Source organism: Aspergillus caelatus, assembly GCF_009193585.1.
Source record: "Aspergillus caelatus strain CBS 763.97 unplaced genomic scaffold BDV27scaffold_147, whole genome shotgun sequence".
Taxonomy (NCBI): Eukaryota; Fungi; Ascomycota; class Eurotiomycetes; order Eurotiales; family Aspergillaceae; genus Aspergillus; species Aspergillus caelatus.
This window is the reverse complement of record NW_022475410.1, coordinates 1-22,922: the sequence shown is the minus strand read 5'-3', so window position 1 is coordinate 22,922 and position 22,922 is coordinate 1. Positions and strand designations below refer to the sequence as shown.

General features: G+C 48.7%; 9 protein-coding genes across 9 annotated transcripts; 3 read left to right on the top strand and 6 right to left on the bottom strand.

Annotated features, from left to right (window-relative positions):
- Window positions 1-1,296: 1,296 nt before the first annotated feature.
- Window positions 1,297-2,419, bottom strand: BDV27DRAFT_131781 (RNA recognition motif domain-containing protein). The gene is made up of 4 exons (XM_032067711.1): window positions 2,221-2,419; window positions 2,024-2,096; window positions 1,826-1,932; window positions 1,297-1,761 (listed from the first exon to the last, which is right to left on the bottom strand). The coding sequence occupies exons 1-4, from the start codon at window positions 2,238-2,240 to the stop codon at window positions 1,584-1,586; spliced, it is 378 nt and encodes a 125-aa protein (XP_031925335.1). The 5' UTR covers window positions 2,241-2,419; the 3' UTR covers window positions 1,297-1,583.
- Window positions 2,420-2,627: 208 nt separating this feature from the next.
- Window positions 2,628-5,508, bottom strand: BDV27DRAFT_19785 (glycoside hydrolase family 55 protein). Its single transcript, XM_032075979.1, has 2 exons — window positions 4,378-5,508; window positions 2,628-4,328 (listed from the first exon to the last, which is right to left on the bottom strand). The coding sequence occupies exons 1-2, from the start codon at window positions 5,173-5,175 to the stop codon at window positions 2,697-2,699; spliced, it is 2,430 nt and encodes an 809-aa protein (XP_031925334.1). The 5' UTR covers window positions 5,176-5,508; the 3' UTR covers window positions 2,628-2,696.
- Window positions 5,509-7,071: 1,563 nt separating this feature from the next.
- BDV27DRAFT_159920 (glycoside hydrolase family 5 protein) lies at window positions 7,072-8,532 on the top strand (the record flags this gene model as incomplete). Its single annotated transcript, XM_032072951.1, has 5 exons — window positions 7,072-7,404; window positions 7,465-7,647; window positions 7,718-7,990; window positions 8,044-8,410; window positions 8,468-8,532. 5 exons carry the CDS (start codon window positions 7,072-7,074, stop codon window positions 8,530-8,532), a joined length of 1,221 nt encoding a protein of 406 aa, XP_031925333.1.
- Window positions 8,533-8,797: 265 nt separating this feature from the next.
- BDV27DRAFT_159919 (major facilitator superfamily domain-containing protein) lies at window positions 8,798-10,765 on the bottom strand (the record flags this gene model as incomplete). Its single annotated transcript, XM_032072950.1, has 6 exons — window positions 8,798-9,475; window positions 9,538-9,951; window positions 10,032-10,230; window positions 10,308-10,437; window positions 10,492-10,548; window positions 10,606-10,765. 6 exons carry the CDS (start codon window positions 10,763-10,765, stop codon window positions 8,798-8,800), a joined length of 1,638 nt encoding a protein of 545 aa, XP_031925332.1.
- A 703-nt stretch (window positions 10,766-11,468) lies between these two features.
- Window positions 11,469-12,675, bottom strand: BDV27DRAFT_147124 (uncharacterized protein; the record flags this gene model as incomplete). Its single annotated transcript, XM_032070692.1, has 4 exons — window positions 11,469-11,598; window positions 11,656-12,078; window positions 12,130-12,333; window positions 12,398-12,675. The coding sequence occupies 4 exons, from the start codon at window positions 12,673-12,675 to the stop codon at window positions 11,469-11,471; spliced, it is 1,035 nt and encodes a 344-aa protein (XP_031925331.1).
- Window positions 12,676-14,419: 1,744 nt separating this feature from the next.
- BDV27DRAFT_166321 (uncharacterized protein) lies at window positions 14,420-16,843 on the top strand (the record flags this gene model as incomplete). Its single annotated transcript, XM_032074159.1, has 3 exons — window positions 14,420-16,114; window positions 16,166-16,238; window positions 16,311-16,843. The coding sequence occupies 3 exons, from the start codon at window positions 14,420-14,422 to the stop codon at window positions 16,841-16,843; spliced, it is 2,301 nt and encodes a 766-aa protein (XP_031925330.1).
- A 518-nt stretch (window positions 16,844-17,361) lies between these two features.
- Window positions 17,362-18,697, bottom strand: BDV27DRAFT_147122 (phytanoyl-CoA dioxygenase family protein; the record flags this gene model as incomplete). Its single annotated transcript, XM_032070691.1, has 6 exons — window positions 17,362-17,534; window positions 17,595-17,960; window positions 18,028-18,077; window positions 18,125-18,145; window positions 18,220-18,435; window positions 18,498-18,697. The coding sequence occupies 6 exons, from the start codon at window positions 18,695-18,697 to the stop codon at window positions 17,362-17,364; spliced, it is 1,026 nt and encodes a 341-aa protein (XP_031925329.1).
- A 455-nt stretch (window positions 18,698-19,152) lies between these two features.
- BDV27DRAFT_147121 (uncharacterized protein) lies at window positions 19,153-20,480 on the top strand (the record flags this gene model as incomplete). The annotated part of the gene is made up of 2 exons (XM_032070690.1): window positions 19,153-19,206; window positions 19,263-20,480. 2 exons carry the CDS (start codon window positions 19,153-19,155, stop codon window positions 20,478-20,480), a joined length of 1,272 nt encoding a protein of 423 aa, XP_031925328.1.
- A 467-nt stretch (window positions 20,481-20,947) lies between these two features.
- Window positions 20,948-22,787, bottom strand: BDV27DRAFT_166320 (CocE/NonD family hydrolase; the record flags this gene model as incomplete). Its single annotated transcript, XM_032074158.1, has 2 exons — window positions 20,948-21,088; window positions 21,156-22,787. The coding sequence occupies 2 exons, from the start codon at window positions 22,785-22,787 to the stop codon at window positions 20,948-20,950; spliced, it is 1,773 nt and encodes a 590-aa protein (XP_031925327.1).
- Window positions 22,788-22,922: the final 135 nt, after the last annotated feature.

Sequence of the window (22,922 nt, the reverse complement as noted above, 5' to 3'; positions counted from 1 at the left end):
GACCAAACAAGGGTTCTCTCAAAGGAATGTAAGAAGTGAATCTTTTCCCCCTAAGTCCCAGACCTTCGAAGGGCTTTGAAGAGGCAATCTCAGCGTTGGGGTAGACAGCGACTGATATCCCTTTTATACGCTTTAATCAATGAATCCACGCAGGCAGAATGTGTTCTGTACCACTATGCTTGTAATGTCATCCCTTCATTTCGGGCTGCTGATGAAACCCTATGAGCGTCCAGGGAGTGCGGTAGGACACGAGGGAAGGGATCTGTTTGGCTTAAATTTCAAAATCCGCCAAAGGAATGAGTATCTCGCATCGTTATTGAGCCAATAACCGTTGGTAATACCGTAAATGGCAATCGATCCTTGTGAGACTGTTGACTAGGCAGTTGGCATCGCGTCTAACCCACATACAGCGCTTTAGCACCGCGGATAATTGGATCTCTAGCGTCTTGTGGCTAGGGTAGGTACAGTCATCACATATACTACAACAGTCAAATGATCCATACAGGCGGAGTGAAAAAGATTGCAGGGCCAGCTGTGTAACAAAGAGATTGGCAGGGTCGTTGATAGTCCCAGACAAACAAAGAGATGATGTGATATGTATCTCTTTATTCGGTTGCACGAAACAGAGCCTCGCTAGGTACGTGCAACTAGAATTTACCCTCGGCAATTAGCTTATACCTTCCATATATATGATCAACGCCATCTTGTTCCGTATGACACATGCGGCGACAACCTTTCGATCGGGCTCCCTCCCTATGAAGTCGCATGGACCCGTCCCTGGAAATCCAGAGATTCTTCAACCCTCGAAACCCCGCAAAGTATGGTGATACGAGCGTGTTCAGGATGCACCAATCCTCATACAATCCATCAGCCGGTGGTGCATGGACTTCAGTGTATGCTTGAGTAACCGAAGGTGAGGGTCAGGTGTATAAGTCATTCATTCCTTTTGTCAAGGGGGAGAAGGAAGATGCGAAAAAGCTGCATGTGAACTGTAACCTATGGTGGCTATCATTCCTCTTAGTTTTTGAAGTCTGGGCCTATCCGTTCTGGAGCCATAGTGCAACTCATCTGGTTTTATGAGAAGCGGGTATTGCGACCATTGATAACGGTGCAAGAGAGGCACCCTCGGTAGGAGTCCTATGCAGTATGGAGATATTGGACCGACTTGTAGACCACACCATAGATTCAACCGCTAACGCATGAGTAATGTGGTGATGCACAAGAAATCCGTCACATTGTCGGACTAACACAATATGATATTCTCGAGACCTTAATAAATGAACAGGGACATGGCAGTAGACAAGTAATACATGTGCCCTCGCAGGGGTACACATGATGGATTTCCTATTATTCATGGGTATAATACGCGACGTGAAGCTAGTTATTGGTATTGTCATAGCCGGTTTCCGGCATCAGCCATAATGTGGCTTCGGATATCTGAGCCCATTCATGTCAAGACACAATTTTCCATCATTCATTCCCTTCAACAATTATGCTCGGTCGGTGATTGTCATCCGCCACAGTAATCATATCAAGTCGTGACTGCATCCAACTAGGTATTCGACGTATATAGGAAACTGCATTTAGTAGCCACCGTAGCCACCACCCTGCTGGTAGCCACCCTGCTGGTAGCCACCACCCTGGTAGCTGTCGCCACCACCGTAACCACCGCCGTAACGAGAGCCACCACCGAAACCGCCACGGGATCCGCCGGAAGGTCTAGCGTTGGCCAGGTTGACCTTAATACGGCGACCATCAAGCCTATATCACACAACTCGATTAGACGACTCATGACTTAAGGCAACCGGTGTAATGAAAGGCTTACTCTTGTTCGTTAAGCCCATTAATGGCAGCCTCAGCTTCCTGTTCACTGGAGAAGGTGACGAAGCCAAATCCTCTGCTGCGGCCGGTATCGCGATCTCTCATGACAATCTAATGATTTTGACTTAGCGGCAAGGGACTTCACAAAAAGAGCGAAAGAGCAAAAAAGAATCCATAAATAGGATCGCGAAGGCCAACTTACCGAGTCGGTAACCGCGCCAAAGTCGGAGAAAGCATGACGGAGAGTGTCATCAGTGGTGTTCCACGAAAGGTTTCTTTGGATTTGAATTCAATAAGTAAGACAACATTCCATATGTGATTGTTTGATTAAGAGATTTTTTTTTTTTTCTTCATCTCTTTTCATGAGGTGTTTTTATTTTTCTGAATTCAAGAACTAACCCGACGTAAACTTTCGACATGGTGAAGGATTTTTGATTGAGTACGAAAGTACTTTTGTTTTGATTGTGGTTTTGGGTGGATGGAAAGAAAGAAGAAGAAGGAGAAGAAACTCGGTGGTAGCGGGGGAGGCAAAAACAGAATTTTATTTAGCAAAGTGGATAAGGGCGGCTAGTGTATGGGATTGGAGGGGTGGCCGATTATTTATACGGGTGAGAGAAAAGACAGACGACACGTATCAACCCGTGATGAGATCATCCCAGGTCACGTTGGGCATTCCTGCAGGGTGAAAAAAAAATACCCCGCGCACATCCTGACTCAGCCTAGGGATTTGTGTACATAATTTGACCAGGAGCACGTGCTGCGGTGCGTCAATGACTCTATTTTCAAACAGAACACGTTCTCGCAAAGAAGCTCCAAACATAATTAATCATCTTCTAATTACACTACCATGAAACACTATATACAATGCATAGCCCCTACTGAGTCCCAGCAAATTGTCGGTACGCCTGAATAATCGCTTCCCATCCGCCAGGATGATTGTACTCGATAGGATTCGATTCATCGTCCAGTACCATGACGTCGGTCTTCCGGGTGCTGATTGAATACCACACGAGGTTGTTGGGAGAGTTTGTTACGCGCATCATGTTGGTTTGACACGAGCCGTTGCACTGATGGCTATAAGTCCCATCCCAGGGCCCGTTGAAGAATGCCCATGCGGCGGAGTTATACAGAAGGATATCCGACCCACCGTCCACATTGGTTGCAAGCGAGGTACGGCACTTCTGGTCACCTTGGTCGCACCAAGCGAAGTCTGGGTCACCGAACTCGGATTCAGCTGTCCATGGAGCAGGAGCAGCCTGTGTGGCTCCATCCCCTTGCATGTATGGGGACTCCGACTGAAGAAGGCCCGCGTAGACATTCTGTGCGTTATGGAGGTTGTAGTTATACAACCAATTATGCTCAGACCCGGTACCAGTAAGCCAGGTTCCCTGGGTGGCCTCGACCAGAATACCACGGCCCGTGGAGATGATCGTGATGGGCCCACCGTCAAGGTTATGATCAGCCGTCCAGCCCCAGAAATTCTCAATATACGCGGACGAGGTCTTTGTCAGATGGAGGACCATGAATGCCGCCATACACTGAGAGGTATCCTGGTTGGTGCAGCTGTTGGCAATAGTGGTCTCTGCAGTACCTCCTACGGTGGCCATCGTGTTCCATAATGCCACATCGCCGGGTGCACTGCCTGCCATGTTAATCTCGAGAATCTTCGCGCCCGGAAGAATCTCGGCCACACTGAATCTCATGTTTTGAATTTCCGCCACACCCACGTCCCCCTCTTCTCCAATCTGCACAACCGCCTTAGGATTGTCCGCATTTTTGAAGGCATCTCCCGCTCCGGTAATCACTGCCCAGGCCTCGCCCACGATACGAGAGCCTGGAGGAATGAAAAGTGTATCCTTGACGAGATATACGCCGTATGGAAAATAGGTAATCTTACAGTTTGCTGCATTGTCCGCCAAAATAGCGTTCAGGGACGCGCTATCGTCGGTGGAACCGTCTCCCTTGACAGAGTAGCCGTCTACAGCCTTGACATTGATGATCTGATTACTACTGTATTCGGCGTAGGTTGGTTGCGCCCTGGTGAAGTACTTGTTATTCGCAAGCAGTACGTTCGGGCGTGAGGTACTAAAGCTGGTTCCGCTCTCGTACTGGCCGGGGGTAACATTTCCCCAGACCCAGGTGTCGACGTGCGAGACAGCGCCCATTTTGACACTGCCTTTGCTATCAACAGCGATGGCATTGCTGTTATCATGCGACAGGTTCTGAATCAGGATCTGACTATTGCGGTTCCCACTGTCGTTGGATGAGTCATGGAATCTAACGACCGGTCCAGAGTTGATAGAAGATGAGTCGAGCAGCACGAGACTACCCAGACTGTTGCTAGTCATATTGATGCCGGTGCCACAGGTGTCAAATGTTGCTCCTTGTAGTAGAACAGTGTGGCCACCAGCTGCTTCGAATGCCGTCGTGCAGTATTTAAATGAGATGTTCTTGAAGTTGACTTGTTGGTTAGAGTTCTTGATACCCACAGCACCGCCGGTGATTTGCTACTTGAGTCAGTATGGGTCCGACCAAGCCTCAAATCTGCAAACATACCACATCGGTGACGGCAATTGTCGAACCAGCCTTGATGTATATGCCGGTGTGGCCCGTGGAGCTGGTCGGCATGTCAATCTGGACGTTGGTCAAGCCAGAGCCCTGCGCTACACCCCACTGCAGCGCCGTGATCTTTGTGTCAGCACTGAGAGCCGTGGTGTCCAGCACCACATTTCTCATCAGGGTCATGAAACTGGTTTCCGGGTTTCCATTGCCCGAATCATACCCCATCACCAAGGTATCCCCGTCAAAATTCGGCGCCGCCTTCAGCACGGGAGGATTTAGCGGGTCTCCGGTAACAATGGTGCCCACGCGTAGTTCGAGTGTACTACCCAATTGATAGGTTCCTCCGGGGAGGAAGACCTCTGCAGGATAACGAGTGACCCCGCTGCTTTTCCGACTGCCACCTGAACCGTTATCGTTGATGGCGCGTTGTAAAGTCGATGTCTGGTTACCAGACCCATCATTGCTGACACCGTAATTCAGGACATTGCGCCACACAGGATAGTTCGTATTGTTCACATTGGGGGCATAACCACGAGCATTTCCGCTGTGATCTTGATCAGCGAGCCAGTAGCGTGTAGGAGAGCTTTTAATCGGGCCTGTGCATGACCCGCTGGCTGCGACAATTATACTGTCACTGCTACTTTGAATTTCCGCGGATGTCACCTCCGTCGGTGTTAACTGAGACACTTGGCCAATGGACGACGATATTGCTGCGAGCGTTGAAGGAATGACGGCAGCGGAAGAGAAGGCGACTGTGCTGGCCAGCCCGACGAGGGAGAGGAAGTCGCGCATGCTCGGAAACGAATGACTACTATGGCTACAAATCAGACAATTCAAAGGAAAAGAAAAAGGAACGGACGGGTGTAGTATCCCGAAGTGCAAAAATTGACCTACAGCTGAGACGCGCCATGGCGTCTCCTATATATGTATGACCCGCCGCATCTGGGCTGTCACAATCTCGGCCGTCAACATTCGACAAACCAGACGAGCGGGGGCCATTTGAATGCAAGGTCTAGACTGATGGCAATTGTGCCTGGGCTCGAGGTACTTCTAAACATTCCGGAATACCGCTAGTCTATTCGCCGTCCAAGGAGGGAAGTGGAGCAGCTTGGGGCTGCAAGTCTGGGATATCTTCTGCAGAGTCTGAATCGTGATAAACTCACATGGCTGCAGAAAGTGGTACTGTAAGTAGCAACTCGGTAAGTGAGAGTAAGAGAGTAAGAGATCGTCCCCTCTAATTTCCTTTTCTTGCAAGGGATTTCGCTAGTTTTCCCAATTGGATCTGGTGAGATGCAGGATCAACTTTAGGGCTTACTCGATGGGCCAATAAGGACCGTCCCGCACCCACGCGATGTTTGAATTATTGATTGCCCCTTTTGCTTCATTCATTAATATTAGGGCACGATCAGACTAAGAACAGTTAGCCACCCTGTTCTACTTACTCTGTACCGAGTGTCATCAGGCAAATACCCTTTTGGGCAACTGGTGTTGACTGCCCAGAGAAGTATCATGTATGTACTTGGACCATGTTCTTCCGAAGATCTGTTTCATTTTCTTGCGCTGGATCTCAGAAGAGATAAGAAATTCATGGAGCGCGAAAGCTTGATGCGGTCGAAACGAATCTCCTTTAGCTCGTTTTATATTTCTTTAGTCTTATTCGAATTTTTATTTTATTCTATTTTTTATGTTTATCTTGTGCCTGGAAGCGAATCGTGCTTGATGATACTTTCAACGATAAAGGTAATTTGGCGTATTATAGATCCTGTCCAATGTGCCGTTTGCACTACGGATCTCTAGCACAAGAACTCCAATGCTGAACAAAAAGGATTGTTGTCCCAGAAGCGTGGGTATGCCACTCTCTCTATATATAACAAAAACATCGGAAGCGTACGACAGTTACTTATACGACTTCCACCGCGATTGACCAGCTGGCCCCAGTAAAAATGTCCCTTACGGTTTGAAGATCACGAACATCAGCCACGCGGAGGCACCTCTTATTGTCTCTTGGTTACGTCCTATCTGGACGTAAAATAACACTTCCATCTTTGCGATTTTATAATGGTTACCTTGGGAGGCCGTGATAGCCTCACCGTGCGTACATACAACCGCTCAAACCCTCCGTATGATCCTACTTTTCTAGCTTCATGTTCCAGGTTATGCCAGGCGGAATTTGTTAGACATACACAATATTATTGTCATGTTTATGAATGCCATTAACACCAAAGAGGGGGGAGGAACACAGAGTACGAATACAACCGCCCGCAAGCTGTACTTGCATAATTCATGCATATAAGCTCTCAACTCTATCCCCGCGTGGGTCTACATAACAATATACCCCATTTTCTACTTCAAGCATAGTAAGTTTCAGAAACAAAGATCCCCTCTCATCGTAGCCAATGTACAAAGCAATTCATACTAGACGATGTAACCATAATCTGCACTGCCGTGAGATTTCTCACCCTCAATTCCCGAAGTAGGACAATGATCGACACGCGCCGCCCGATAATATTGTAAACAACCCTTGCATGCCTTCTATAGCAGCCGACCAAGTTCCAGGCCCGATTCAGTCCAAGGGGGTCCAAAAATGCAGGCAGATTGGATCGTGCAGCGGCCTATATCTATGCCATTTTCTCTGTTACTTCATTTATCAACCTGTAAATATTGCCCAGCAACGTTAATCTGGCCAAAATGAAGCTTCAATCATTGGTCGCGCTTCTGGGGGGTGCCCATCTAGCCCTAGCCTGGCTTCCCACCGACCAAGGCCGGAGTCTCTCGACCTTCACCAATACCCAGACCACAAAGATCCGTGGCGTCAATCTGGGGTCCCATTTCATCATGGAGAAATGGATGGCCAGTACCGAATGGTCCAGTTTGGGCTGCGACGACTACAAGAGCGAGTGGGATTGCGTGAAAGGCATCGGACAGGACGCGGCCAATGCAGCTTTCAAGAAACATTGGCAGACGTGGATCACTAAGGATGATATTACTCGGATGGTATCCTATGGACTTAACACGATCCGCGTATGTAATACAGTCATGATAACTTTAACAAAATCCTCAAATATCTGACACAACCTACAGATCCCAGTCGGCTTCTGGATGCACGAAGAGCTAATCAATGACAACGAGTACTACCCACGCAACAACGCGATCGAGGATCTGACCAACGTCTGCCAATGGGCGTCCGACGCTGATATGTATATCATTATTGATCTCCACGGGCTGCCGGGCGCTCAGGAGCCTAACCAACCTTTTACCGGTCGGGTAGGGTTGCCTGATAAATCCATTTCACTCTAGACACATCCTAGTTAAGCTTACCTTGATTTGTATACAGTACGTAGACCCGCCACAATTTTACCAAAGCGACGAAAACGCCGAACGAGCATACAAGTTCTACGAATGGATACTCGAGCAAATCCACACCAATCGCTCTGCATTCAAAAATGTGGGCGCCCTGGAACTTGTCAACGAGCCTCTCCAGAACACGGAGAATGGTGACACAAACTGGATGGTCGAGCATTTCTATCCGACCGCTATTGATCGCATTCGGGCCAAAGAATCGGACCTGGGTGTTTCAGGTGCTGATGCGTTGCATGTTACTGTCATGGTATGTTTCCTCTTTATTATACTATTCCATGGGAAAATTAACCAAGGACATAGGACGACAAATGGGACTCAGGTGGTAATCCCACTCGCTCTCTTAACGACACTCAAAAGAAGAATCTCCTGTTCGACGATCACAATTATGAGATCTATCTGGTTCGCAACGCCAAGACAATAGACGATATGATTACGGATGCATGCGGTGATAACCGCACGTCCAGTGTTAGTCCTAAGATTGTGGGAGAGTGGAGCTTGGCGTTTGATAATACAGGCGACAACTTCCTGCCCATGACCGGGGATCATGCAAAGTCGTACTCGAAGTGGTTCTCGGCGCAGCAGAGACGGTATGAGGCGCTTGATGGGTGGGTCTTTTGGTCGTGGAAGACCGACGACTTGCCTAATGTTGAGCAGTGGAATTATCAGAGTATGCTTATATCTTACCATTCATGGAGTGTGACAGGGCTAACTGGAATTATCACAGAGGCTGTTGACGCGGGTATCATTGACAAGGATTTGAATGTGCAGTATGATCAAAATCCGTGCTAGTCCTGGACGGTCCTGGTACGATATGGATGAATATCCCTGGGCGAACCAATTACCTTCAGGTTACGTCCAATCTAGGTATTGGGAGCTAGCGATCGTGGAGTGTGCGTTCGTTATAGACTTTCCTAAACGCGTCATGTGAACAGGGCTAATACGGAATGAACCACAAAGATTGGATTGTAGAGCGAACTTTAGGAATATGACGACTTCAAACATGACAATATGGCATGAAAGGGCAAACGGAGTATCAAATCTTCTACCCTCGTAGTCAATCAGTCTTGTCCTTAGCAAACCGCCCAGTAAAGGCCCGAATGCGCTTCCCCCAGATATATATCGGGAGGCCCATCAGACCGAGAAAGCCCGTGAGAGCGGCAAACGTATTAAAGGTGCCATCGTAACCATGCAAATCAACGAAAGGAGCGGTACCATAACTTGTTCCAAAGGAAATAATACCTCTGAAGGCACAGACGATCACCAAAATTGGGCCCGCACGCGCCGGGTAGCTGTCCAGTAGGTACGTGATGGTAACAATATTGACTCCAACGAAGCAGAAATAATAAGCTGCTACAGCCCAGGCGTACACAAACCAGTGGTAATCATATGGATGGGCTGCGCCTTCACCGTATAAAGAACTTGTAAACGTGCCCACCACGGCTGGCAATATGAGTGGAATCAGACGAGTCTCAGGCTCGTGAAGACCGTTATTGCGCTTTGCGCGGAATTTCACTAGCCAGTCTGAGCCATGACCTAGTAAAGGGAGGGCGACAACGGCGACCAAGATCTGCCCACAATTGATGTAGCTAGCACTGCTATTGGGCCAGTTGTAGGGCGCACCGGAGAGTATGGTGCTGTATGTCGTGCCAATGGCTACGTTAACACCAATTACTAGGCCGTTGAGGAGGAGCGCCCAAAGTACGTTCGGGAAAAGGAGAAGTTCTGCGGTTTGCTGTGTATAATATCAAGGTTACTATGTTGCAGAGGCGCTAGCGTGGAGGATGATACACATACCCTGAGCACTTCCCATATTTTGAACCACTCCGGCTTGCCAATCCACAGGCGTAAGTCAGACTTAAATGTTCGCGGAGTGTAGTTGACAAAATCTAGCTCTGGGCGCTCCGTGCAAGCTGCTGTCTCTGGATGATTTGGCTTGCCGTCGTTAAAGCCCTCCATGGGCATCTCATCACCTGACGAGGACTCTTCTTGATACGCCGACAAAGATCGCTCGTATTTGGTTTCGGGCAATAGAAAGAATGTAAGAACACATAGAGCGCCGGCTAATACGGCACCAAGACCATACCACCATTGGGGGGTGATGGCCTCCGCAATAGGGCTGGCGAACAGGACCCACACGGTAGTAAGGCAGACCTGAATTGCTTGTTGACCCATGAGAGCCTTACTTCGTTCGTGAAGAAAGAATATCTCCTATGCATATCCAAAACAGTATCAGAGAGTGATGTTACTTACAAAAATATATGGAGTAGTGAAAAAGGGGCTTCACTCACCTGTGAAATCATGGGGACAATCGACTCACTCTGACCGGCAGCTAGGCCAACCAGGATTCTTGCGCCAAAGTGCCACTCATAGGTCTTTGCAGTTGCACATAAAATAGCTCCGACCGCAAGAATAGCAGTGGAGACTAGCATAACAACACGGCGCCCAACGCCAATAGCCAGAGGCATCCCAATCAAATTCCCGATCCCCCTGGATAGCAGACACGTTAGACATCCATTCGCAAGAAGGGATCTAGGTGTATACTTGAATGGCAAGGTATTCCATACATGAACAGGGTTGGGTAGGTCATCAAGTAAGTGATTCCATTATATGATACCCCCGCGGCCTCATATTTAGGAATGTAGAAGCCTAGCAAGCCGCCAAATCCCGACACAAGAGAAAGACCGAGGCATGAGACTGGTTTGACATTAGTAGGTAGACATTGATGTCCAATGGAAGTAGGCAGCCTACATATTGATATAACGACGAGGATGGTAATCTTGCGAAGCATGGAAAGATTCAATGGGTCTAGAAGATTGAGCTAGTCAGACAGTGCTATAGATCAGAAAGATTCAGACGACTCACCCTGAGGATCGGCTGTCGGAGTCGGGATGTAGACGATACTGCCTTCGGTCAATTTCACCGTGCCCATCACCCTGGTAGCCTGGTGTGACTTCATTTCGCCAGTGCTAACTGCCTCAATGTCCTCCACATGACCAACAGAGCTTTTATCTTTCTGAGACATGGTGACTACAAGATGTCCTAAAGGACTCTTTAGTCTAGGGTCAATCACCCAAGTATAGCAGAAAAGGTAGGAAGGGGGGGGTTTAAGGGGGGGGGGGGTGAAGGGGAAATGCAACAGCCCCGGATTCTGTAGTGGAGAGCTCACTATGTGTGAACAGTGCTCAATGTTTATATGCAAACTGTAACAACTGCCATGCATACAAAGGTGAAATAAGGTTGACGAATTCCTGCCACGACGACCAGCAGCTACCCCGGGCCCCCCACACTTTCCGGGGGTTTAATCCTAGAGACCCCGCCGAAGCTGTCTTGGAAATGTTCGGCCACTAGAGTTGCCCCCTCGCTGTGCTCCGAGGGAGGCAAATGCTATTTGGTACTAATCCCTCCGAGGTTGTCGATCACTCTAGACTCTCTCTTGCCCTCTCTGATATCTTGTCTTGAGTACCGAAACGCGTATTGTCAATTATTCAATTAGGTGTTTGAAGCTATTCACCCCAGGTATCTCGACCATGCGTTTAAGGAAGAGAAACCGCTCGTAAGACCATGCCGCTATAGTCGAATAGAATTGAGTTTATTAGGGTATATAATATTGCATTATGAAAGCAACAATAACTATGTGATCTTCAACGTAGATGAGGTATTCATGGTAAACCATAACATTGTAACTATCAATTCTCAAACACTAGTACATAAAATATCAATTACATTCAGTACGGCTTGACTCCCGCCAGTTTGAGCACCGTGTCGGTCAACACGGGCTTCTCGAATGGCTCACTTCGGTCCTTTGGGCACACCTTGCCATCTCTCATGGGCTTTTCTGCCGCAGGACGAATGTTGCTATAGTTTCAATTGGTTAGCTATCCATCATGTCGTTCAATATCGGAGAAAACTCACCAATGGGGCCAGTGAGTAGTGCCCATATAGTTCTCGAAGCAGGTCTTCTTCAACTCCAGTGCCTTCTCGGTGGCAAAACGTCTGGGAGTCATGCAAATGTACTGGGCGTGACGGATCTGATTGGCCTCGGGGAAGCAAGCATAATGGAGCGATCGGGAATCCCAGAGGACAAAATCACCAGGTCCCAGGTTGACTTTGATGAGCTCGCACCCCCGCTCCTCAAACCACTTAACATCCTTCTCATGGAAAAGGAAGAGGTCCATGTACTTCAGCTCCGGGGGTGGGGCATCCTCGTGGTCATACTGCTCTCGCTTCTGAGCGAAGAACTCGTCGAAGAGCTTGGCGGATCCCTTCATTAGCATTAGACCACCATCCTTGGGTCCATTGGGGGCAAAGTTAATAAGGCCTTGAACAGCTTGCATCCTGAAAGAGTATTAGCATACACACAACGTGAAGACTGGGTAAGATACGAACCCCTTCCGATTCGGGTTCTGATCACAGTGTGGCCATGGGCTCCAGTTGAGATCCTTTCGGCGCGGGAGGGAGATATTGATACCATCAAAGGAGCAAAGCAACTCCTTCGTTTCCCATAGCTTTTCGAAGATCTCAATGATAGCCGGCTCGGTACGTGCTTCCCAGACACTCTTCTCATGAGTAGAGCCGTAAGCAAAATACATTCTGGTAATGAACATGATTGATTAGGTACTTTCCCCGGGTCCGTCCGAGATCGTGGAATGCTTACCCTCCCTTGAAGCTCACTGGCAGATGCTCTGCGGTCCAGGTGCTCTCATCGTTCTCATCAAAGCCAAGCTCGAAGTTCTTCAACCATTCAATCTGCTTATCGGCATAGTATTTGGCACGCTCCGGACTGATTACATTTTTCAGAACAACACAACCATTGCGGTGAAATTCATCACGCCAATCACCGTATGTCCGGCCGCTGAAATCAACCAAGTCCTTGATGGTGAAGGACTGTTGGGTTGCTTCGGCGATTTCTTGAATCTCGGTAGTGGTCGACATGGTTCAGAGATTCTCTGTCAAGGTTCACAATATGTGGTATTCGATACTGCTCCGAGGACTGTGGTGCATTTGCTGGTTCAATTTGACGGGGCATTTTGAGAACACTTAAGTAACTGAGCACTTAACCTGTTACCATGCTAGCAATCATTGAAGTGCTCCTTCGGCGCAGGGTGCGGGGACAAGCGCCGAGCACGTCGGGGGGCAGTCTTGCTAATCCATGGCTCGTTTTCAGCCCTTGGATGTGGGTGATCTTGTTGGTCTCGGCCTGCTCCGAGACGCTCGGAGGCTAAATTAACGCTCGGCGGGTTTTGACTACGTGACCATTACTGACCCACTACCATATTCCACCGAACTTTACCCACAACTGTGTCCGTAGCGCCCGAATGGGTAGTACATTGTTGATCGTGATCGAATATTGTTGACCCTAATATTGGTAGCAGTACGCGACCGATACAATCAGACCTATCCTATGAAGGCACGTTTCACAACAGGTAGACAAGGCCTGGCGTCATCTTGTTGCTCTTGACAGTTGCAGGACTCTGTGATATCCCTTACTTACACCACGCGCTTCCTATTGCTATGAATTCCTTGATGTTCCTCTGTCAATGCTTTTGACTACGGTGCTTCCCCTGTTCCTGTAATCCTTTCCGTAGGGTCATCAGCTCTGGTGGGCTTGGTAAACTATATACATTCATATTATTCTATCTTGAACCCAAACATAAAGCCCGACGTGACACATAGAAGCGCAAGACCAGACTATGGCGCACGATTGAGAGCACCAATTGTCCCCGAAGGCATACTGCTGTTCATTGACTGGCACGTGGTAGAAGGTGGAGGTGCCCTAACTGCGAGGCCCTAAACGTCTTGTTGATAACTATTCCCTGTCCCCCATAGTGAACGACAAATCAGCCCGTGTGCTTTAAAATCTGCAAGTGAACCGTGGGCCTTTTACCGCCTGTTGTTGCTCGAGCTTGCCGTAGCTCCTTAGACTTAGTGTAGGGCAGATAGAATGGGCCGCATATCAAGACTGTTAGTGAGGTCTGAATAGCAAGTCTGGTGAGCGACGTGGATGGATACATGTTAAAAGGGCGTGGGGAAGTGCAAATGATACTAGTACTCGTCATCCCTTGGCGAGCGACAGCGATCGTCGAGGGTTTATATTGAGGCTGTTCGTAGGCGATCCATAAGGAGAGAAAGTGTATGTATCAGTGACCTAGCCTAGCCTTGCCAAGAGCTTAGGAGCGGCAGCAAGCACCAGACTGACACTCATAGTCGTCTCTCAAAAAAGTTATCCACAAGATATCGCATGCCTCTTGAGATGAAGCGCACCGATTGGACCCGAGCCATCTTCGGCAAATGTGGAGGACTCTTATCCGAGGTCATTTGCCGCAACCAACGCTAGGGTTAATTCCTAGCGAGATCGGCATTCGAGCCATCTCCTCGCTTTCATGACCATAGCTCCTAGCCAAGATCCTGCGACAGTTTCCCCCGCATTCTACTCTAATCCCCCGCTTTCCTGGTGGGGATTCCAATCGTGAACCGGGGATTACCAAGACGTGCATTGCCGTTGCTCTCGTCTCTATCGTCATATCGCGTATCCACGCGTATGTGCAGCCATGGTCACACGGATTGCTTCTTCATGCCAATGCTAATGCTTGCTACTGCCTAGTCAGTATCAGAAGTAGGCCACCAATATGCCTTGTACATTCATTGTCACTTCTAGGATACGGCGCAAAGATTCATGATGGACCGACCTCCCGCGGCCAAGCGGCCCCGGTTGTCCATGGCTTGTAACATTTGTCGGCAGCGAAAAGTAAAATGCGATGCTGAATATCCAAAATGTCGCAATTGTCGAACACGTAACCAGATTTGCGTAACGACTGATCCCCAACGCCCTGGAGTACCAGGAGTGAGAGAGTGGCTTGACATACCTGAGAAGATCAATGGAAACGGAGTTGCGCAATGCGACGGATTACACAAAGCCATAGCCTGTCGACAAAATGATCAAAACTCGCCGCCGAATACGTCGCCTCAGCAGCAACCCCAGTCGCAAGAGGCTCAACAGCACTCTCCGTCTGTGGAGGACAACCCGGCCGATGAAAAGCTCAACGAACTTTCTCCAGTTCATCAGCCCTTCGATACATCCCTCAATGTGGAGCGAGGAACGAACCGGATGAAAGTTCTGGGTGGCAGCAGCTCGCAATGCCTCGCGAAATCCTTAGACATTTATTTTGAAGCTGCACGGCTAAAGCCAGTGTCAGCTTCTTTTAGTCACGGCATGAGGCATGCGGAGGAGCTGGATATGCCATTGGCCCTATCTTTACCACCCCTGCCCGCTCGGGATTGTCGGGATCGATATACGTCTATATACCTCGCCCGAATCCACCCTACCTATCCTATCTTTTCACCTCACGCGTTTCGCGAAAGTATGGAGCAGCTAGCCACAGTTGCCGATTACAAGCGCCTCTCACGAGACAGCGTTCCGGTACTCGTGCTTGTATATCTTGTCATAGGTTTGGGGTCGGATGAAGAGGCCCAAAGTGTGACAGAAGCTGGCGAGAAATATCTTCAAGCTGCGGCTGGGCTCGTATCGCATCTCATCGCAATACCATATCTGCCCACGGTGCAGGCCCTGCTCCTTCTGACGCTGATGTATAGAGGTCGCAATCAGGAGGGTCTGGCGTGGCAAACCCTGGGTATGGCGATCCGTATCGCATATACGCTGGGAATCCACCGACCCCATACAGGACACACGCCTCCCACATCCCAGAACTCACACGATGAAAGACACCTTCCCACTCAGATATGGGCTGTTTGCTGCTGCTTGGAGAGAATGATGCAGCTCGGGTGCGGTCGCCCATCCTCCATTAATACCGAACACGTCAATCCCGTCGGCAGTTTGACTTGTCATTCACCGTACCTGCAGTGGAATCTGGGGCTTGCTGAATACCAGGGAAGTATCAGCCAGCATATCTACAACTACCATCCTGGCTCGAGAAATGTGCGACAGATACTCCTGGATACTGCCCGACTGGACCGGCTGTTACTCTCATGGGCCAATGTCATTCCCCCCGAGCTGCGACCAGGAAACGATATTTTCTGTCCTGAGGAGGAATACCATATGGCCGCATACCTATCTATACAATTCCACGAAACTCTTATTGCTCTGCACCGTGCGGCGCTAATAGCCCCAACAGCGAACTTTGATGCCGAAATAGAGAAACACTGCTCCGATGAACCATCAAAATTCAGATTGCGCAATGGAGAATCAATTTGTGTGAACAGTGCCCGTTCAATCGCTAAGCTGAGCATCGAGCTCTCCGAGAGAGGGACGGCTTCACGCTTGATTCCCGTTGGGTCCTCCTTATTAGCATGTATTGTCCTCGCTATTTATCTGATGAAGAACCCGAAGTCCCGCCTCCAGACGATGGACCTTGAGGTGAGAACGGTTGTTACACTATCTACAGGACTTCCTGCTAACGATGGCTAGCTCCTAAAACTATGTCTCGAGAACTGCAGTCAGCAGCTCGCCCGCTGTAATTCGGATCCCCGATTCATGGAGGGTATGTTCTCAGTCAGATAATATCTCTCCACCCACTATATGCACACTAACCTCATCCTCATCCATTGAATAGGTCTAGCTGCCATGTACGACCAGATAGTGACCCACCAACGTGTTTCCTCAACATCTACAGAAAGAAGGCACGCGTTAGCCACAACAAATCAATCAGATCAACCTCCACAGAAAGCCTCGATATGGCCACTACAGAATAATAATCTACCGCATACCTCGAATATTGCCATACCCCATAACGCCTCAAGTTATCCAATACCCAATAACTTCCTAACTCCTGCAACGTACGACGATAGTGCTCCGCAAATTAACACCGTGGGACATGTATCATGTAATGAAGAACATATTGTTTCACGTCCACCAGAGAATGCTCAGAGGGGTCCTCTGTTTGATTATTTACCAGCAGCGGGCAAGGATCAGCCTCACCATCAGCAGGGCGATTCAACCCTTCATGATACTGGCTCTTTGATCGACCACCTGGCCTCTTCTGGTGATGGCTCGAATGAGGTAGACCGACTATTTCCTTTTGAGGGATATAATGTAGAGGATTTGTGGAATTGGATGCTGTACTTCGACGGACCACAGCCTGCATAGACCTATATATTTACACTAAGATGTTATGTATAAACACTTCTCAATTTTTAGATTTCATTATAATGTTCAGACTATCAACCTTCATGTCGTAGTCTACGTCAATCGAGGCACGCAGTCCACAATCGCGAGGAGAAGATTCAGAAAGCATATTCTCAGCGGTTCACCTAGTGATATGGACGAAGTCACCAGTAATACTAATAGTGTTTTCTATGAACATCGTATTAACTACCATGAACCTGCAAACCGTCCAGCGGGCTACCCAGAGTTATGTAGCGCTGTGCTTCGTAAACAGTAGCTTTTCCCAAAATCAACCTTGATAATCTTAAGCGTCCTCATTTGAAATGCAAGCAGTTGCTCCGTCAAAGAAATATCAACGGGCCATCGGATGCGCGAAAGTAATACCTACAATTCCACAACCAAATATACATTCGATCAAACCAGAACGAGTGACAAAACTATGTACTAGAACTCTCTTACCACGCTTACTCGCGAAGTAGAATTTGAACCCCTCCACCAGTCTATGCCTCTTGCTTGATATACGGAATACCCGTAAGCCGGAACGCACGCTCACCAAGCACCGGATCCTCAACGGGCACCTCACGAGCCTTAGGACAAGGAGCACCATCGCGCATGGCAATATTAGTAGGAGCGACGTGCTGGGCATTCGGCCAATGCGTAGTACCGAGACGCTCTAAATACGACATTAGCACCGCTGCGCTCTAACGAGGTTGAAATATACGGTCGAACATACTTTCAAATGCCTCTTTCTTCTTAATCAAATCCGCCTGTGAGGCTTCGGCAACCGGCATGTAGCACGTGTAGACTGCCAGGCGATCATTCTTGCCGCTGGGCGGAACATTGTAATGTGGGGTTCGGCTGTCCCAGACGATCAAGTCTCCTGGCTCGACGCAGACTTTTTCCCATTCCAATCCGTGATCTTTCAGCCATTTCATGCCGTTCTCGGTGAACCCGAACCACTCTTTAGTCCAGGCGGGGATACGTGGCTCATTGGCCATCTCGCGGTGGAATTGCTCGGAGAATTTGTGTCCACCTTTGCATACGATGAGGCCTCCATCGTCGGGTCCACCGGGGTTGAGGTTCACTAAGCCCTGAAGACCTGAGGTATGGGTAAAGGGTCAGTCAGATGTATGATGATTAGGTAAGGTGGTTAGTGAGATACGTACAGCGGAAGCCTGGGGATTCAGGGTCTTGGTCCTGGTGTGGCCAGGGTTTGCTGGATACTGTCAGCATTTGTTTCTTCCGGGTGTCATATTTGCTCACTTTTCGGGGAAGTCACCACGTCTGTAAAAAAATGTAGCACATTAGTTCTAGTATTCGAAGGCTTCAATGAATGCGTTGACCAGCTTAGAACCTACCCTGGGAACTGAACATTGACCACATCAAACGACACAATCAAGTCCGAATCATCATATACCTTCTCAAAAGCCTCCACTACACCAGGCTCTGCCCGGATATCCCATACCCATTTCTCATGGGTAACACCATAGCTGAGAATCATACCTTTCTCATTGATCACAGGAAGCATAGCCCGTTTCACGGTGGAGGGGTCATCGCGCTTGTAACCCAAGTCACTGCGAAGTATTAGCATACGGAAACACGGGATGAAACGGAGTTCCCAATGGGGAAAACATACAAGCCTTCAAGATAACCATAGAAAGAATCTGCGTATTTCTTGGCTCGTTCTAATGGAATGGCGCCCTTGATCACGGCGTAGCCGTCTCTATTTAGAGCATCGCGGAAGTCACCATAGTTGGTTGGCTTTCCGTCAAGCACCATTCGGCCTTTGGGCTGATTGAGAGTGACTGTCTCTTGTACAGTGGTTGTTGTAGACATTGTGTCTATTGTTTACAGTAGTAAGTCACAGATGGATGTTGTAGTTCTGGTAGGTAGCTCAGTCATCGACAAGAGACTAGTGATGCTTATCACAATCGCTGCATTGCAGAGCCTTTTCTATCTAACCTAGGTGGCACCTGAGTGTGTGTAGCTAGGTGCATCTCGGCGCAAAAGGTGCGTTCCGAACGCCTTCCGAGCCTTACAAGGACCAACCTCATGATCATCTGTTTCATTTCCTATCAACATTCTCGGGGCAGACCCAGTGTGGGCCGCCGACTCCAGCCCTTCGGGGTCCACCGAGCCCTCGCCGAGGGATGGTCCCCCGCGCAATTAATGATTACGCTCCATAGGGACAATTAGAGCACAACCAACTAGCATAAAGATTGACGCTTAGTCTTTCTACGGCGGGGGAGTCTGTATACTGTACGATATTTGTGAAAGTCATTAGTAGAAAGATGAGTCCATTCAAGATAATCATCGTCGGCGGAGGAATAGCCGGTCTATCTGCCGTAGGTTCCTTTCTGCTTACTAGGCAAGAGCACTAGCATGTTAACAGGTTCTCTAGGCAATCGCGCTACGAGGGGACGAACGCGATATACTCGTCCTGGAACAATCCTCTATAAGCCAAGAAATCGGAGCATTAATCTCACTCCAACCTAATGCTTCCAAAATCGTCGAAGACCAATGGGGCCTTGCGTCACGTCTACGTGAGCAAGGCTCTATGATTGATGAAGCCTTTGAAGTTTACAATACCAAGGGCGAGCTTCAGTCGCAGATTTCCCTCTCGGCCGTTTCATCCAAGTACGGCGCCGATAGAGTGTGCTATCATCGGGCCGATCTGCACCAGGCCCTGAGGGAAAGGGCAACATCGCCTGACTACACTGGCCGGCCGGTGGAACTGCGACTTTCGAGTAGAGTCCTAGATTGTGATTGCGAGAGCGGAACCGTTAAACTTGAGAATGGTGAAACTATTCAAGGAGAACTGGTCATCGGTGCGGATGGCATCAAAAGTAAGCTTCGCAAAGCCGTGCTTGGGGAAGATGTACAGGCTCGTCCAACGGGACTATCGGCGTATCGAATGATGGTTCCGACCGAAGAGCTTCTCAAAGAAAGGGACTTTGTACAGGTCCTTGACCCTCGGATATGTCGTACCGCCATGGTCGTAGGTCAAGACCGCCGGCTCGTTATGGGCCCAGCACGAAATGGCTCTGTGTATGGTGTGGTCGCTCTCGTTCCTGATGAGCGAATGAACGAATCTTCCAAGGACACTAGCTGGACGACAAAGGGTGACCGTGATAAGATGCTGGATACATTTTCTAGTTTTCCTAAATGGGCCCAAAGGCCCCTTCTATCTGCCAAGGAGGTTGGCTTATGGCAGCTGCGCGACCTGGATCCATTGTCCACCTGGTGCCATGGCCGTGTGCTGTTAATAGGCGATGCTGCACATGCGATGCTCCCTACTCAGGGACAGGGGGCAGGTCAGGCTGTTGAAGATGCCGAAGCTCTTGGGGCATTTTACAAGGACTTTGAGACGCGTCATCCCGATAGGTCTCTGAGCGATGTGCAAAAGACCAACGAGGACATCTTTAACTGTCGGTATGAGAGAGCTACGACGATACAGATGTATAGCCGACAAGCAGCAAAGCCGGGAACGGATTCCACCGAGAAAAGGGTAACAATGAATCCAGCCGAGTTCATGGATTATAATTGTCTTTACAATGGTGCAATGGATTGGAATCGTCGACAACAGGGGCAGGGTCCAGCTGCAGCAGTATCTGCCTGATCATATCTCTAATTGTTACAAGTTAATGATCGGAATAATAATACAACTTCTATTTAAGCTCCATTTCGCAACGTACCTTGAGGAAATCCTATTTCCTTTCCCCTTGGGACTGTCTCTTCCATCCCCCTTCTTTTTCTGTTTTAGCACCGAGCATTGAACTTCGGAGAGACATTAGGTTTTTATCTTCGTTAATTGGGCCTTCTGACGTTGTCTATATTGTTTTTCAACCTGCTATCTACTACTAGAAAACTTTACCCTGACTCTAAATATACCTGCATGTGTACAAATGTTCTATTCGTGGTAAAAAAGGATGTAATAGAAAACATGAAACTACAGCTCATCAATAACAACCATTCGCAAAGTACAGAACGCTATCTTCCACCATATACCGGGTACAAAAGGGAACGAATGGTCATGTTTCTTGGATATAAATGTCACACACAGGACGCAATCATCTCTTTCTAATCTCAGATAAATGGAAGGATAACACAGCTGGGATATACTCCACCAAAGTGAACAGTGTGTTTCCCTTTATTGAGCTCATACGCCGGACGGGGCTTGGAAAAGGATGTAATATCCTTGGCAATGCTAGGATACTGGCCGCCAACCTAGGTCAAATATGTTAGTACACGAAGACCAAGAGAAACAAGACCAAAGGGGCGACATTCGACTAACCTGTAAACTAATAGACTCTCCAGCATCAAAGTCCACACCCATTGCCCAGATACCGATCTCAAGCTTCGTGACTGTTCCTGATTCTATCCGCTCCTGTTTCGAATGTGGGTGGAAGGGGAATTGCGGGTGTATACTTTTACTTGAGTCAATCGCACGATGAGAAGCACGGAGGATTCCAACGGATCCTAGGTGTAGATTCAGACTCGCTTGATCCTTGTCAGGGATTTCGTCAATCGATTTAACAGGCGTAGCGTGGAACGGGAAGTTGAGGTGTTTCAATTCTTTCCCATTCTTATCTTTCTTGCGTAGAATGACGAACACAGTAAAGTCGTCCTGCTCCTCGGCGGACACGTATAAGATTGCCTTTGGCAAGCCGATTAAGCGTGAAGGTTTCTCGAACGTATAGTCAAACTCGGCAATGCTGGTCCTGCTTTCGGAATCGTATGAGATAGTAGAATAGTCTGTGGTAGCTGTGCCCAGAAGTTGTTGGTTTCCTCCTAGGTATAAGCTCCTGTACTCCGTCGATGGAACAGGAAAATCCTCTAGAACGATGTTGTCGATGGCCTCACGATCGCCAAATTGCAAAGCAGACCAACGAACTTTAGGAGTCTTTTCCCAATCATTCTCGATGCCTTTCAGGTAGCGGTCAAAGAAGACAGTGAGTTCTTCCATTGACTCAGGCTCACTGTACAGTTCATACCACTCCTGCTTGCTCCCCCAATGGATCCACTTCTTGTCGTGTGGGATTTCGAGATAGCCACGAATGGATCCCATGGTATGAATTGAGCTGACATCCGAACCACGAATATAGGCTGGACACTGAATCTTCGTCATATCCACCCGCTTATCGGCCCAAAAGGCATTTGAGACGGGCGACCGGCGATACATTTCCTCGAAGTCCTCCAATCCCGAATTCTCCGGTCCTCGAACAATCTTCTGGGCAATGAGGTCGAAATTACTCATGAAGAACCACCCACCACGGCAGAACTGCTCACGGTAAAGATCACCCAGCCCTTCCCAAGGAGCAATCGCCTTCAAGGACGGGGGCTGTTGGGCAGCGATAAACCACTGCGCAATCGCCAGCGCAGAGTTACCGGCCATCCCGATAGACCCATTACACCAATCCATGGCAGCGATCGCCTCGACTATGTCGTAACCATCCTCGGCATCCTGACTACCCATGACACAAATCTGCCCATCACTATTCCCAGCGCCACGTGTATCCACACTCACGATCGCGTAACCCTTCGGGCACCATGTTTGGGGATCCAGTCCCTCGAACTTTTCCAAGCCGCTGAGGTCGGAGCGCGGAACACAGCAATTCCACACGCACATTGGTAACATATCCAAGGCACTGTATTTCTTGCCGTAGAATGACCAACTCAATACCGCGGGTACCTTCTCGGTTGTGTCTGCCGGGCGATATATGTCAACGTAAAGTCGAGCACCGTCGCGGACCACAATTTCAACGTCATGTTCGACCCGAATATCACTTATCAATGGTTTCGCATTGAAGCCATTCCAGCCTTTGGGAAGGACTTCGGTCTTCCCGGGTTGGAAGTCGACATACCCATTCTCGCCTACTGTTGGTTTGCCGATTTTCTTATATGCGACTTGTACGGGGGGAGGCATGGTAGATGATTAATTGGTCAAGCTAGGATTGACCTGACGATATTCTAATGAACAAGATAAGTGAACGGTGTGTTTTGGAAATTGCAATTGAAAGTATTCTCTGCGTGTAGAATTCCACACCCCTGGAGCTATATA